Below are 14,809 nucleotides of genomic sequence, written 5' to 3' on the forward strand. Positions count from 1 at the left end.
ATATAATTTGTTTTTGAATTATTGACTGATTCAATGTTACAATTCTTTTCCAAAAATGGATATAGAGCAGTATGGCATATAATAAACCCCTATAAATATGATCACAGCTATCACTTAACAAAGTTAGGGCCTGAAAATAATAAGAACTTGTTTCAACCCACAGTGCACTCAAATTCACACCAATGAATACCACATCGTATACGTCATCATACGTCACTCTAAGATATATTGGACTGCACCTTTATCTATTTTGTTGATTGTCTTTCTGTATTGTCTTTTGTCTTCAGAATATTGATGTGACCGCTATACCGCTGCATGCTCACACTAAGTCAAATTCCTCCCTATGTAATCTGATTACCTCCTGTGACAATACGAGTGAATCTGAATCTGAATTCCCAGAGCTGACGTCATATTGATACGGATGATGCTATGTGATTGAGTTTGACCTGAAAGGGATCCTATGATCATTGAATTGCATGTGGCACTGCACACTATTATGCATTCAAACAAACAATGGTCGTGATATTGGAGAGTGATCTTCCAGACCCTGAGGATGCGGTGACTCACACATTACAGTAAGGCTGTCTGGAATGAAAATACTAAATTTGATTGATCGCTCGTGCCAAACAGTGTGGCCCGATTTAGACTAATTGCTCTGCTGTTAATTCCATTGATCCAGCTGTTTGTGCGTATGTGTGCATCTGTGTGTGTGTGTGTGTGTGTGTGCACGCACACGCTTGTGTCCATGTGTGTATGTTTGTGTGTGTGTGTGCACGTCGTTTTGTTTGTGTGGACCCACCCCGACCCCCTACAACTGTGGAAATGTGCGGAATATATGCCATGGTGCACTCCTCCACAATGCAGCCACAGTAGAACACGCACACTAGAGAGCAGTCTGTGCCCTCTCTCTGCAGTCGTTGTGATGCTCGATCTCTCCCCCCCCCCCCCCTGCTCTCTCTTTCTTGCACAACATACATGTCAAAGGATTCCCGGGAACACAACATCTGGGCCGCACACTCATTCACACAATGAACACCAGAGGAAGAAGGATATATATATATATATATACACCTCAAAATGGCCGTGTATTCAACGAACATATTTTACAGTACATGAAAACACAGTGAAGAATATCGTATGTGCTAATGTTTCTTTAAGCTGAAAAGCCCCAGCGGATTATTTCTTCAACAAGGCTGTTTTTAAATTGCATTTTGATTTCATTATGGATGGGGTTCAAGGTTTTTGTCGTCTTCAATATGCCATATTCAGTGAAAGAGGAGGCGTCGCTCTGGCGTGACAGGGCTGAGAAGCAATGAGAGGCATAGCTTTAGATCTTTGACGCTGTACTTTGTTTACTTGGATGGTACACAAATAGTGATGTAATCATATGGAAATATGCCAACTGATTTCAAATGGTAATGGTTAAAATGTAATCAATAGAATCTATTCACAGAAAGAAATGGGAAAGGGGGGAAAGCAACTACAACACTGATAGCAGGGCCAACACAGTGAATGATAAAACAACATATACGTCATGGGAGTTAAAATAGAGGAAAAACATTTGAAATTCACACACCAGGGCTTTAACATTGGAAATGAGGTGCAGATTATCCCTCTGCCCCTTTTATATATTTTCTCCCTCTCCGTTAGATACACTGCAGAGACCCCGCCAGCAGACAACGCTCTCCAGTCCACCAGCACCCGAAACTGCATCTATTATCATTCATCCTCTCCCAAAGGCTTCTCACGTACAAATCAGTTCACTGTGAATAGCAATTCATTTATTTAAACATCTTTTTTTCGTAGTTTACAAAAGAAATAGAATAGCATCTTGCATCATTTTTTCTCCACACTTGCACTTCTGCTTTTAAACATATTTTACACAGACTTTAATCTTTACATTTTTTTTTTAAACCCAAACGAAACATTTTTTTCCTCCACATTTGTCATTTGTTCGTCATTGTCAAATATTGTGTTTTACCATAATAGAAATGGCGTGTTTTTTTCCCGTTTGTTTTAGTTATCATTTTGTTGTGTCCCCCGTTTTTCTTTCTTTTTTTTAGACAATAATTGAATGTCCTGAAGTAGAAAGACACGTTAAAGCTCAAATATCCATTCTTGGTGAGAGAAAAGCCTCAGTGCTCACAATGTATTCCTCTTTGTGTTTGTGTGTAGAACATCAACAGGTCCAAGAGTCAGGTGGCCGTTATGCCCCATGGCCTCAGATCAGCAGTAGATAGCAGTAGCAGTAAATCCACTGTGGAATAGTCAGCCCTGTAAAGCACACTCCTTCCACATCACAGTGAGACGCTGCGTACAAAGTGTCCAAAGGATCCCTTTGCTCCGTGTGTCCCACAGAATCCCCCTGCCCAATGCATCCAAAAAGGGTTTTTATATCCATATAAGCACAGGTAAACACATACTCACAAAGCAGGGTTCACACCTCACATTCCCGAGAAGGTTGCTGCTGACAGGTGCAAGAGCCATACTCATTGATGATGACCAGAGCTCCCTCGATGTGGTTGGGCTTATAGTCAACATAGTACTCCGGCGTCGAAATCGCAGCCATCTGCTGCATGCTTTGCTTCTGCTTCTGCTTGCGCCGCTGGCTGCTGAAGCATTGCCTCAGCTGCCTTATTCCGGCCGGGAAGCACTTCCAGGCCACGTACAGCATGAGCACTATGATGAGGAAGGAGAAGATGAGCGCCATGGTGCCAGTCACCACCTTGTGGATCTGCATGGTGCTCTCCAGGTCGTCGTGGCCCACTGTGACGGTGAAAGAGCCCGTGACCACCTCGCCGCCCTCGCCCTCGTAGGGGTTCGGGGTGAACGGGCCGAGGAACACGGCGCCGCCCTGGGCCCGGGCCCTGGTGGAGGCGTACAGGCCTGCCGTAGTGACCTCCGTCGGGGCGTCCTCGCATAGCTGAAAAGCGTAGACGGCGTCCAACACGTCCTCGCCCTGCGCGATGTCCGGGCTGGAACACTGCAGCGAGCTGTCACGCTGGCCCGCGAAGGCACTCAGCCACGAGGCCAAGGCGCACACGTTGCGGCTGCACTCCCACTCGTTCCCTGCCAGGGTGATGCTGTCCAGAGACGACCACGAATCCAGAATGCGCTGGTCCACCGACGCCAGCCGATTCGAATCTAGCATGAGCACCTTGAGGTTGGGCGCGCTCTCAAAGACATGTGACTCGATGTACTCGATTTGATTGGCTGATAGGTCGATCTTCTCCAAAAAATGCCAGGTCCAGTCCAGGGTGCTGACAACAATGGTGGCATGATTGTTGTGCATGTACAGAGTGCGTAAGGAGATGAGACGAGGGAAGTGGGCCAAGTTGACTTTAACCAGCTCGTTGTGCTCCAGATGCAACTCGGTCAACTTGAAGAGTCCAGCAAAGGAGTTCCGTGCCAGGCTCTGCAGTTGGTTGTATCCCAGGTCCAGAAACTGCATGCTCCGGCAGTCCTGAAAGATCCGCACTGGCACAAATTTAAGCACATTGTAGCGCAAATGCAAATTGGTGAGCTTCCTAAGGCCGTGGAACAGGTCCGGCTCGAGTGCCTGCAGCCTGTTGTACGACAGGTCCAGGATGCGCAGGTTTGGGAGGGGCCTGAAGGTGCCGTTGGGCAAACTCTCAATCCGGTTGCTGCTCAGGTCCAGCTCCTTGACTCGCCGTAGCCTGTCGAAGGCGCCCTCCTCGACCACGTCAATGCTGTTGTGATCCAAGTAGAGCCAGGTGAGCTGCGACAGGCCGGCCAAGTGGCCCTCACGCAGCTCCGTCAGGTTGTTCTCCCTCATGGACAGGCCCATGGCGCTGCTGAGGTTGCGGGGGATGTCTGTGAGGTTGAGCCCCTCGCAGTACAGCAGCTTGCTGTCGCAGCGGCACAGCCTCGGACAGACCCCCTCCGCCAGGGGAAGCGTTCTGAGGAAAATGCCCAGTGAACACAGTATCAACCCGGGGGGCTTCTTCACTGGCCACTTTAAGTACAGACCAATTAGAAGGAAATCCATTAGCGTAAATATCCAGGGATGTCACCGAGAGAATGTCCATTGAAACCCGCTCTGGATATTATCTTTTGGCACCGCTCACATCATAATTAATGCGCTCTCTATCGGAAATCTGCCCACATATATTTCACCTGTGCGTCGCTGCTTCTCTCTAGCTGTGTGAAAGAAAGGTGATTGTGTCTTGGTCTTGATTGCTCACGGCAAGTAGGAATCCTCGTTGAAAAGAATGTAGAAGGATAAAGGGCAAGTGTCTTTGCTCATGTTATGTGTCAAGCAGCGGGTGGAGAGTCGAGGGGGGGGGGGGGCGAAAAAACCCCAGAAAAACAAAAGACAAAACCCGTCTTCATTGAGCGATCTTATACGAAAAGATTCCTACTCACCCCTATCCAGAGGCTGACACCCTCCATTCAGCGGCTCCCTTTGTGCCCCCCGACGCTAATTATGTGCGAATCTAAAAAAGACCCCGTTGTGGCACAAACGTGCCCCCCTCCCTCCCTCCTCTCTTTTCAGTGGACAGCAGATCCTTGGCAGGCGTACAATGTCTCAGTTCTCCTCGAGTGAAAGAGCCAGAAAGAGCAGGAATCCAAGTGGCTTTCAGCGAGGTGGTAGGAAGTGCAAGTTCCCCCTGTCTGCATGCATGAGCTCTGCCCGCTGTCGTTTGCTGCTCCGCAGTCCTCTGCTGCAATGATCAGAGGCGAGAGACAACCAGGCAGGAGGAAGGGGGGGGGGGGGGGGGGGGGGGAGGGGGGTGGGGTGGGTTGTTGGGGAGGGGGGGGGGAATCAAGGAAAAATCTTTTGAAATATCTGTCTCGCTCTCTTCTCCTCCCCCCTTCCTTCCTGCTGAAGTTTTAGCAGATGTCAACACCGAATGAACGTCCGTCACTGGAAGCGATCACTGACTCGTAAGGTTTAAATCCATTCGGGCAGGTAGAGTCGTGATTTCAGTAACAGATGCAAAAAAAAAAAAAAAAAACGGGGGGGGGAGATTTCAAGAGGAGGTGAAGACTTGCTCTGGCTCTGTTTTCTTGTGTGGCAATATTCCGTGTTCTCATGTCGGTGAAGGAGCCTCTCGCCTCTCCATCGGCTTGCAGGTTCCGCTCATCGCCTGGCTCTCCGGGTGTCTCCTCAGCCAGCTGTGAGAGGCTGCTGAAGGCTGAAACTGGTAGGTAGGCAGGCAGGCAGGCAGGCAGGGGCGGTGAATGTGGGAGGCGGAGGAGCGCGCAATCCCTTGCAGCAGACTAGTCCACTGACAGCGCATGCAGAAGCACCTTCTGTTCACTGAGTGTCGTAAGCCACTCACAATTCAGAGTGCTCGCTCTCTTTCTCTCACTCCCTTGCTCTCTTTCCCTTGATCGCTCTCTCGCTTGTTTGTGCCGCTCCCCCCTCCTCTCTCTCTCTCTCTCTCTCTCTCTCTCTCTCTCTCTCTCCTTCCCTCCTCCTCGCTTCTCTCTTGCTGTGTTTTCTCTCTCTCTCTGTGCCTGATACATTTACATATTCAGAAGGGGCTGGGCTTAAACCAGAGGCTTTAATGAAATCTCTCTCTCTCTCTCTCTCTCTCTCCCTCTCTCTCTCTCTCCCTCTCTCCCTCCCTCCCTCTCTCTCTCCCTCCCTCCCACCCACTGTAATTAATTGATCCGTATTATATCTGCCTGCTTTGACGTCGCTGTTAGAAAGCAGTTTTTTTGTTTTTTGGTGTTGCAAAACAATATTCATGTAGTGACTGAAAGGGGCGTCCTACTATATCTGTTCCATCCCTCCAGCAGACGACTGTTTCCAAGCACATTAACAGTCAGAAGAGACTGATTCTACATCATGCACGATGCAGAAGTCGAAATAATGGCATCAAAACAAATACTATTCATACAATTACTATTCATCAATTCAACAATTATAGTCACACTCATAACAATCAGGAAGAGATAATGATTATGATACAGTTGGGTAACATCATCTTCATCATCATAATATAATTGTACTTGTCTAATAATTTCAAATATTACTTTGTCTTTTTGACCGTGCTCAATCTATTAATATTCATTGTTTAACCTTACCAATAAAAAACGCCTAGCGCATGATGAGTCATGAATAGAGGATGACATTCTTAATTTGAACAGACTGCCCTGTAGCTAGGCATCCTACATCATGGTCAATTATTATGGCCTAGCTGTCCATTCTGAACACAGATGTAATCACTTGCCACTTAGCCATGCTAAGTTGAGAGTTGCATAGAGAGTGGTCTCTGAAGGTCCCCTCTCCCCATGCTAAGTTGAGAGTTGCATAGAGAGTGGTCTCTGAAGGTCCCCTCTCCCCATGCTAAGTTGAGAGTTGCATAGAGAGTGGTCTCTGAAGGTCCCCTCTCCCCATGCTAAGTTGAGAGTTGCATCGAGAGTCATCTCTGAAGGTCCCCTCTCCCCATGCTAAATTGAGAGTTGCATAGAGAGTCGTGTCTGAAGGTCCCCTCTCCCCATGCTAAATTGAGAGTTGCATAGAGAGTCGTGTCTGAAGGTCCCCTCTCCCCATGCTAAGTTGAGAGTTGCATAGAGAGTCGTGTCTGAAGGTCCCCTCTCCCCGTGCTAAGTTGAGAGTTGCATAGAGAGTCGTGTCTGAAGGTCCCCTCTCCCCGTGCTAAGTTGAGAGTTGCATAGAGAGTCGTGTCTGAAGGTCCCCTCTCCCCATGCTAAGTTGAGAGTTGCATCGAGAGTCATCTCTGAAGGTCCCCTCTCCCCATGCTAAATTGAGAGTTGCATAGAGAGTTGTGTCTGAAGGTCCCCTCTCCCCATGCTAAGTTGAGAGTTGCATAGAGAGTCGTGTCTGAAGGTCCCCTCTCCCCGTGCTAAGTTGAGAGTTGCATAGAGAGTCATATCTGAAGGTCCCCTCTCGCCCTGCTAAGTTGAGAGTTGCATATAGAGTCATCTCTGAAGGTCCCCTCTCGCCCTGCTAAGTTGAGAGTTGCATAGAGAGTCGTGTCTGAAGGTCCCCTCTCCCCGTGCTAAGTTGAGAGTTGCATAGAGAGTCGTGTCTGAAGGTCCCCTCTCCCCGTGCTAAGTTGAGAGTTGCATAGAGAGTCGTCTCTGAAGGTCCCCTCTCCCCATGCTAAGTTGAGAGTTGCATAGAGAGTCGTGTCTGAAGGTCCCCTCTCCCCGTGCTAAGTTGAGAGTTGCATAGAGAGTCGTGTCTGAAGGTCCCCTCTCCCCGTGCTAAGTTGAGAGTTGCATAGAGAGTCGTGTCTGAAGGTCCCCTCTCCCCGTGCTAAGTTGAGAGTTGCATAGAGAGTCGTGTCTGAAGGTCCCCTCTCCCCATGCTAAGTTAAGAGTTGCATAGAGAGTCGTGTCTGAAGGTCCCCTCTCGCCCTGCTAAGTTGAGAGTTGCATAGAGAGTCATGTCTGAAGGTCCCCTCTCCCCATGCTAAGTTGAGAGTTGCATAGAGAGTCGTGTCTGAAGGTCCCCTCTCCCCGTGCTAAGTTGAGAGTTGCATAGAGAGTCGTGTCTGAAGGTCCCCTCTCCCCGTGCTAAGTTGAGAGTTGCATAGAGAGTCGTGTCTGAAGGTCCCCTCTCCCCGTGCTAAGTTGAGAGTTGCATAGAGAGTCGTGTCTGAAGGTCCCCTCTCCCCGTGCTAAGTTGAGAGTTGCATAGAGAGTCGTGTCTGAAGGTCCCCTCTCCCCGTGCTAAGTTGAGAGTTGCATAGAGAGTCGTGTCTGAAGGTCCCCTCTCCCCGTGCTAAGTTGAGAGTTGCATAGAGAGTCGTGTCTGAAGGTCCCCTCTCCCCGTGCTAAGTTGAGAGTTGCATAGAGAGTCGTGTCTGAAGGTCCCCTCTCCCCGTGCTAAGTTGAGAGTTGCATAGAGAGTCGTGTCTGAAGGTCCCCTCTCCCCGTGCTAAGTTGAGAGTTGCATAGAGAGTCGTGTCTGAAGGTCCCCTCTCCCCGTGCTAAGTTGAGAGTTGCATAGAGAGTCGTGTCTGAAGGTCCCCTCTCCCCGTGCTAAGTTGAGAGGTGCATAGAGAGTCGTGTCTGAAGGTCCCCTCTCCCCGTGCTAAGTTGAGAGTTGCATAGAGAGTCGTGTCTGAAGGTCCCCTCTCCCCGTGCTAAGTTGAGAGTTGCATAGAGAGTCGTGTCTGAAGGTCCCCTCTCCCCGTGCTAAGTTGAGAGTTGCATAGAGAGTTGTGTCTGAAGGTCCCCTCTCCCCGTGCTAAGTTGAGAGTTGCATAGAGAGTCGTGTCTGAAGGTCCCCTCTCCCCGTGCTAAGTTGAGAGTTGCATAGAGAGTCGTGTCTGAAGGTCCCCTCTCCCCGTGCTAAGTTGAGAGTTGCATAGAGAGTCGTGTCTGAAGGTCCCCTCTCCCCGTGCTAAGTTGAGAGTTGCATAGAGAGTCGTGTCTGAAGGTCCCCTCTCCCCGTGCTAAGTTGAGAGTTGCATAGAGAGTCGTGTCTGAAGGTCCCCTCTCCCCGTGCTAAGTTAAGAGTTGCATAGAGAGTCGTGTCTGAAGGTCCCCTCTCCCCGTGCTATGTGCTTCGGTGGCATAATTCCTGGCCTTGTCACCGGTCACCCATTAATTTCCAAGGACAATGAGCTGTGACAACACCTTATATCATATGACATAAACATTCCTCACATCAGCCGAGCTTCCAACCATCTGACCCTCTTCCCCAATCTACTTTCCTCCTGACAGAAGCCATAAGTTTGGTATCAAGGCTTCCTGCTCGTTGGTCTGTGAAATAGGAATTAATAATGAACAAAAGTGTGTTTGAACAAAATGAACAGAAACGTGTCTAAATCGAGCCCCTTCCATCCCCTCCTGCCCATCCAGGCTGAACCAGCCCCGGTGCCCACCAAGAATGCGCCTGTAGTGCAAAATATGGTGGAGCAGCCAGTTGTAAGACCAGGAAGCTTTGGTATGTTTCACAAATTGCTTTGGTGAGAGCAGGGTGAAAAACAAGAATAAACATTGGTTTTGCTGTTGAGAGAGGGAGGCAACTGAGACAGACAAAAGGAATGAAACGGATGCAGAGTTGGCTGTTTCTCCTAGACAGGTAAGCACAATTTATCTTACCTTCGTTATTTGGAATATTTCTACTGGAGAAACTAGTCTAGCCCAGAGAAATCTAGTCAGAGAGTGGCGCCAGCGGATGTCCAAAATGTGTGACTCAGTAGCCAATGAATAGCCAGGAAGGAGGCTCGCGCTGCGTTTGAATGCTAAAATAAAGCTGATAATATACAATTTGATTCTTTAAACCTCGGCCCCTTTCAAAGTACATCACAAACTGTCCATTTTGATGTAACTAGACAGCGCTGCTTAATCCAGAACCTTACTTCCGGGAACTCTCGTGAGGTAAAAAAACCCTGGTCCATTGGAGTGAATGGAGATGTCGCAGCTCTTCTATTATACGGCTCTGGTCTAGCCCTACTTACTAGATCTAATACCTTATTTCCAGTAGCACCAGGCAAGGCGGAGCTGTGCAGGGCTGAGCCTGATGGAGGCATGCTCTGTTTCCATTATAAGCAGAGTTACCCAGGCTAACAAGGTGTTTGCTGCTATGCTGTGTTGCTGTTGGGGTCGCTGTATTTTAATTGAGGACGTAGCTTTGGCGTAGTTTTATGTTGTCTTCTGTTCTGTGCATATACTGTATAGTAGAGAACAGTTTCCTAATGTAGCGTATGGGGCTACATGAACCAGATGATGATCATCTGGCCTTTTGGCAAAACCCTAGCCTGGTAAACCAGCCCGTCACGTGAACTCACATTTCATTTGGTTCTGCGTGACGGTCTGGCCCCAAAGCCAGTGGGGGGGTTTAGCAGAAGCTGCAGAGCGGAAGAGCCAATCAGCGACTGCGCTGTGATTGACAGCGCAAGTTGGCCAATCAGGAACCCTACTAGCACTGCACTAACAACACAATAATGGCCGCCTCCTTGCCTGATCGTCTCGAGGAGTAATGTCAGCGTTTGTCTAGTTTAAAGAGCCATAAAGTGCAGTTATTGCAGAAATAGACTCAATAACAACAATCAAACAAGTACAGGAGTATCGCCTTTTGTTTTTGCCATTCTCCCGAGTGGATTTGGGTTTGACTGGATCCGACCCTGATTGGCTGAAGGAGTTGTCTGTCAAGGCAACTACGTCCGCCCATGCTCCCGCCCCTGCTAAGGACTGGGTGAAGAGTTGGGGCCAGACCGTCATGCAGAACCAAATGAAATGTGAGTTCACGTGACGGGCTGGTTTACCAGGCTAGCAAAACCCTGCCTAAAGAGCAGTTTTGTATATATACAGTGATTTATGATGACCTGATGGACATCTCTACAATGTCACCAACATTCCATCATTGCTTGTTTTTGCTTTTGGATGCTGTCGCTCATACAAAGTAGAGCGATTAATCATTATAGAACGCATCAGAGCTTCAGTCGTTTTTTGCTCTCATCATCTACGGTAGTTAGCCTACTTTACATTCTTACTATAGTTCTAAATAGCACCAAGCTACTGAGGCAGTCTAGCCATTTTAAAGTTACTCACTTAAAAACGTCACGGCCCTTATGTCTTCTGACGATAGGAATAGCAATCATCACCGAGTAAGCTACACTGCAGTTATCTACTGTTATCTAATGTCTACAATGCAGTTTGCATTCATCTGGGGTTGATTGATCATGTCTGATAAAAAAAAAAGGGGGATAGTGCTCACAACACATTGGCAAACGCTTTCAGTTCCCGATGCAAAGCTAACAGGTAACAACAATGTTATTACCCATTTCTTCCATCAGTACAAAGTAATGCAAATATTCCAAGGTTGTGAAGTTTATTGTTGTGTCCGTTTGTGTTGTTGAATGGGCTGTTGGCTTTTACAGAAGCGGGAGTTTAGCGCATACTGCTATCTATTGGCGTGGTTTTAGTTTTTTGCATTCGTCAGGTTTGCATGATTTCGGGAGCTGATATTTTCGTACGAGTTGGACAGAGAAGCTTCTCTTTTATTATGTTCATGCCTGATTCAAACATTTTTAATGAAATTGTTGGTGCTGCCCAAGAATTTGCAGTTTTAATCCCATCCATCCTCGTGAACGTCCCGTTTATTATAGGCTACTTATTTATTGTGCTTATTTCTATGTAAATGTATGTATGTAATGTATCACCCAGTACTGTTGATTAGTGTTTTAGTTCGAGCTCAGAGAATTAACTGATATTAGGATAAGAACGTTCCATAATGTTATCATGACGACCGAGCCAGCGATGGGTGAAAGTTCAAACTTAAGTCTTGTCGATGGGCACAACCATCATCGCAATGGTGACACATCGCCCGTCGCCGGAAGAATAAAAATTAGATCTTTGCCACCGACGGTAGAATTATGATCGTCGCCGGTGGCGACCGTCATAAATCGCTACTATGCTGTAAAGTGTCCTTAACACACGGTGGTCTGTTTTGATGTGCCATAGCAAAATGATTAACCGTGATGGTAAGAATATATAGCTCACAAGCTAGATGCCCAGCCGTAATGTTTCACTTACACAACACATAGCTGTGATGCCAGCTGTGAGTCATACCACATGGCCATCAGCAATCTACTGCATGTCCTATTATAAATATACTACTGCATGTCCTATTATAAATATACTACTGCATGTCCTATTATAAATATACTACTGCTATACTGACAAGGTTGGACAGTGTCGCACCGTCTGAGAACTGATTGCTTTGTTTAGCTCGGTGAGGGACTTCCTCCCTCACAAGGTTTCTTTGGACCGAACTACACCCGCTAGCTGCTAGCTAGTTCCTACATGAAACTGCAGCTAGCGACAACTATAGGAAATAGTTCCTACATGAAACTGCTCACAACAAGGTCACAAAATATGTATACATGCATGTATGTATGTATGTATGTACAGTATGTATGTATGTATGTATATACTGTGTGTGTGTGTGTGTGTGTGTGTGTGTGTGTGTGTGTGTGTGTGTGTGTGTGTATATATATATATATATAAAAAACGTTATTTTTAACGTTCTTTTTCTCCGCTTTGAGCACCGCAAGCCGAGTGCGATCCAGTTCCATTGTATTGGAGAGGAGGCAGAAATCTCCAGGGCCAATATGTACAAAACCCAGGCAACTAACACAAAACAACCTAGATGGATAAATACTGTCATAATGGATAATAATGTATTTTGGATGTTAGGGTGAGCTGTCCCTTTAAGTTGTATTGTCCAATGTTGAAAGGCATAACGAAGTGACGGCGGGGTACTCGCAAATATCAGACCGTTTAGAGATGATCGGGGGGGGCTCTGATGCATCTTCGAACAGTTCGGGATGGTTAAGATTAATTTTCTGTGATGACTCAGATCCAGATTTCTCCTCCGTTTGTTGGCAGAGACAAGTTCATAGGTGGACATTAAATCTGATGGAGGGGGCAGGATTTTTTAACTTCATGTGTTGGTTCAAACGACTTACAGTAGTACTATAAGGTATGTGATTTCTAAGCTTTTACAAGGGTCATATCACAGTGGAATCCATGGCAACTGGCATCTGAAAAGGCCATGGTTAACACATTTCAGTTGATATTACTCTGGTGCTCACTGCTCACTAAGGACAGAGTGCTTAGTGTGAGGCTATATTTAACTGTGGGGACATGGTGGCACACTGTCTATAGGCTACAGTGAAGCACCGCACATAGACGGTTCCTGGTTGCACACATCTGACTTGCGAATTGTGAATTTTGTCATTTTGCCATTTTGTGTGTGACTGTGTTAATGTGCAGTACATGTGTCTGCGTGCAAGTGTGAGTGAACATGTGTGTCTACACGTCAAGCACGCGCACACACGCACGCACGCACGCACGCACGCACGCACACACACACACACACACACACACACACACACACACACACACACACGCTCACACTTGTGCTGACCTTACTCCAAAGCAGGGAGCCAAAGCTCTTAAAGTGTGTTAAAAGTGATGGCCTGGATACTCTCATCTCCTGTTGGCTGTGTCAAGTCATTACAGTGCAGCAAGTCATTAGCTGATGGTGTAGTCATCCATTACAGCTAAGAGGGAATAGAGCAAAGGCAAAGGAGGGAAGATTCCAACTTCAAACAGAGGCTGAGATTGCGGGGTGGCCGGGGGGGGACAAAAGGTTTGCTGAAATCTAGAACTCCAACGACGCTCAGATAAAGATTAATTTGCACCTCTGAGACAGAGTAAACTAGATCTCTCCGCCCCCCTTTTTGGGGGACCTTCCCCCCGTCTTCTCCCCAGTTGTACTTGGCCAATTCCCCCTGCCAAGTAGTCTCGCTGGCCAGCCCCCCCCCCCCCCCCCCCCCCCTTCCGTGAGAGGAGTCTGGTGGCGCTGGTCACCATTCTGCAATTGCGATGGGCGGTGCTTAGCGGCAGTGCTCTTGGAAAATAGTTTCCAACAATCCAACTTGTCATTTTCAGCGTGTAGCAACGAGCTAGCGTGTAGGTTTCTGCCTTTAGCTTGCTAGCTAGTTAGCGTTGTTGTTTTCACTGCGGCGGCTATTTACAGCGACACACAGGGAGGAGGGAGCGGAAGCCGCTCTGATTGACATGGTCGGAGCCAATGACAGAGCTTCTTAAGCGGGGAGCGGAAATCCGGCAGCGTCTGAAATCGACGCCTCCAATGGGAGAGCAGCTGTAGAGCAGGGGAGGGCTTATGCCAGAAGGCTGTTTTTCCGTGCAGCCAGACTCCTCTCCCCGGAAGGGACGGGAGGCTGACCAGCGAGACTACCTGCCATAGAGACACTGCATGAAATAGGCCACGCCCATCACAGGGGAAAAGCTCCGTTCATTTCCATACACCAGCGTCATTTTCCTTGAATTAAACATAGCTAAAAGCTGACAACAAATGTAAAAAATCGCCAGTTAACGTTTTTTTGTACTCCCAAGGAAAACAAGGAAGCCATTGAGAATCGGCAAAATGAAAAATGTCGATGTTGCTGTCAATTAAGTAAGTTGGAGTGTTCATCTTCTGTATATACGATCTTTTGGTGCAAGACCCGGATTGGACGGGAGTTTGTGTTTTCCCCCGTTTTGGGGCGTGGTTTCTGAATGATGACGCGCTCTGCAGTGTCTCTATGCTGTCATTGCTCCACCCCCTCTATCGATCTGGGGCAAGTCGTAGACTAGAGGCAGGCTTTCTCCGATACATGTGAAGCCGCTTCTTTTCACCTGACAGCGAGGAGTTTCACTGGGTGGATGTAGCACGTGGGAGGATCGCGCTCACTTCCTGTTTATCACTCGGGTCCTTCTAATTTGTTTGTACTGTATATTGTTGGACTGCACCTTTTTTTTTTGTGACGTTATCTTTATGTTTTGTCTTATGATATTGATATGACCGCTACATGCACACTGCATACTCACTTACACTAAGTCAAACTCCTATGTAATGTGATGACCTACTGTGCAAGTGATTGTGATTCTGGATGTATCTGGAGGTATAGGCTCCTGCACAGTGTGCTTAGAACTTTTTCATGAGCTGTTCTCTGGTCTACTGCCAACTGATATATTTCCCCTCTGCTTTATTACTTTGCGTCATGCAGTATTGAGTTATACAAGCCTGGTTTGGGAAGTGTTCGTCGGTTGTTGTCTACTCTGTCATTTGTTGTGGTGTATCTGGTGATAGCGATCTATTTCGGCATTGTGTGCGGTGTCGTGTCGTGTGGTGTGATGTGGTACGGTGCAGCATTGGGAATTGACAGGGATATAATACCTGTAATGATCAGCTATCAATGAATCAATAAACAATCAATGAATCATTTTCACTCACATTGCCCCCCTAACCCCCCCCCCCCCCCCCCCAAACCCCCCCCCCCCCATC

General features: G+C 47.5%; 2 protein-coding genes across 6 annotated transcripts in view; one reads left to right on the plus strand and one right to left on the minus strand.

Annotated features, from left to right (window-relative positions):
- The window catches only part of ctnna2 (catenin (cadherin-associated protein), alpha 2), a gene marked incomplete at both ends in the record, with an annotated part of 596,683 nt that overhangs the window by 378,483 nt on the left and 203,391 nt on the right, over window positions 1-14,809 (plus strand). The gene's annotated exons all lie outside the window — the stretch shown is intronic.
- Window positions 2,438-4,009, minus strand: lrrtm1 (leucine rich repeat transmembrane neuronal 1; the record flags this gene model as incomplete). Its single annotated transcript, XM_083635212.1, has 1 exon — window positions 2,438-4,009. One exon carries the CDS (start codon window positions 4,007-4,009, stop codon window positions 2,438-2,440), a length of 1,572 nt encoding a protein of 523 aa, XP_083491338.1.

This window comes from Poromitra crassiceps (genome assembly GCF_964638095.1).
Source record: "Poromitra crassiceps genome assembly, chromosome: 4".
Lineage (NCBI taxonomy): Eukaryota > Metazoa > Chordata > Actinopteri > Beryciformes > Melamphaidae > Poromitra > Poromitra crassiceps.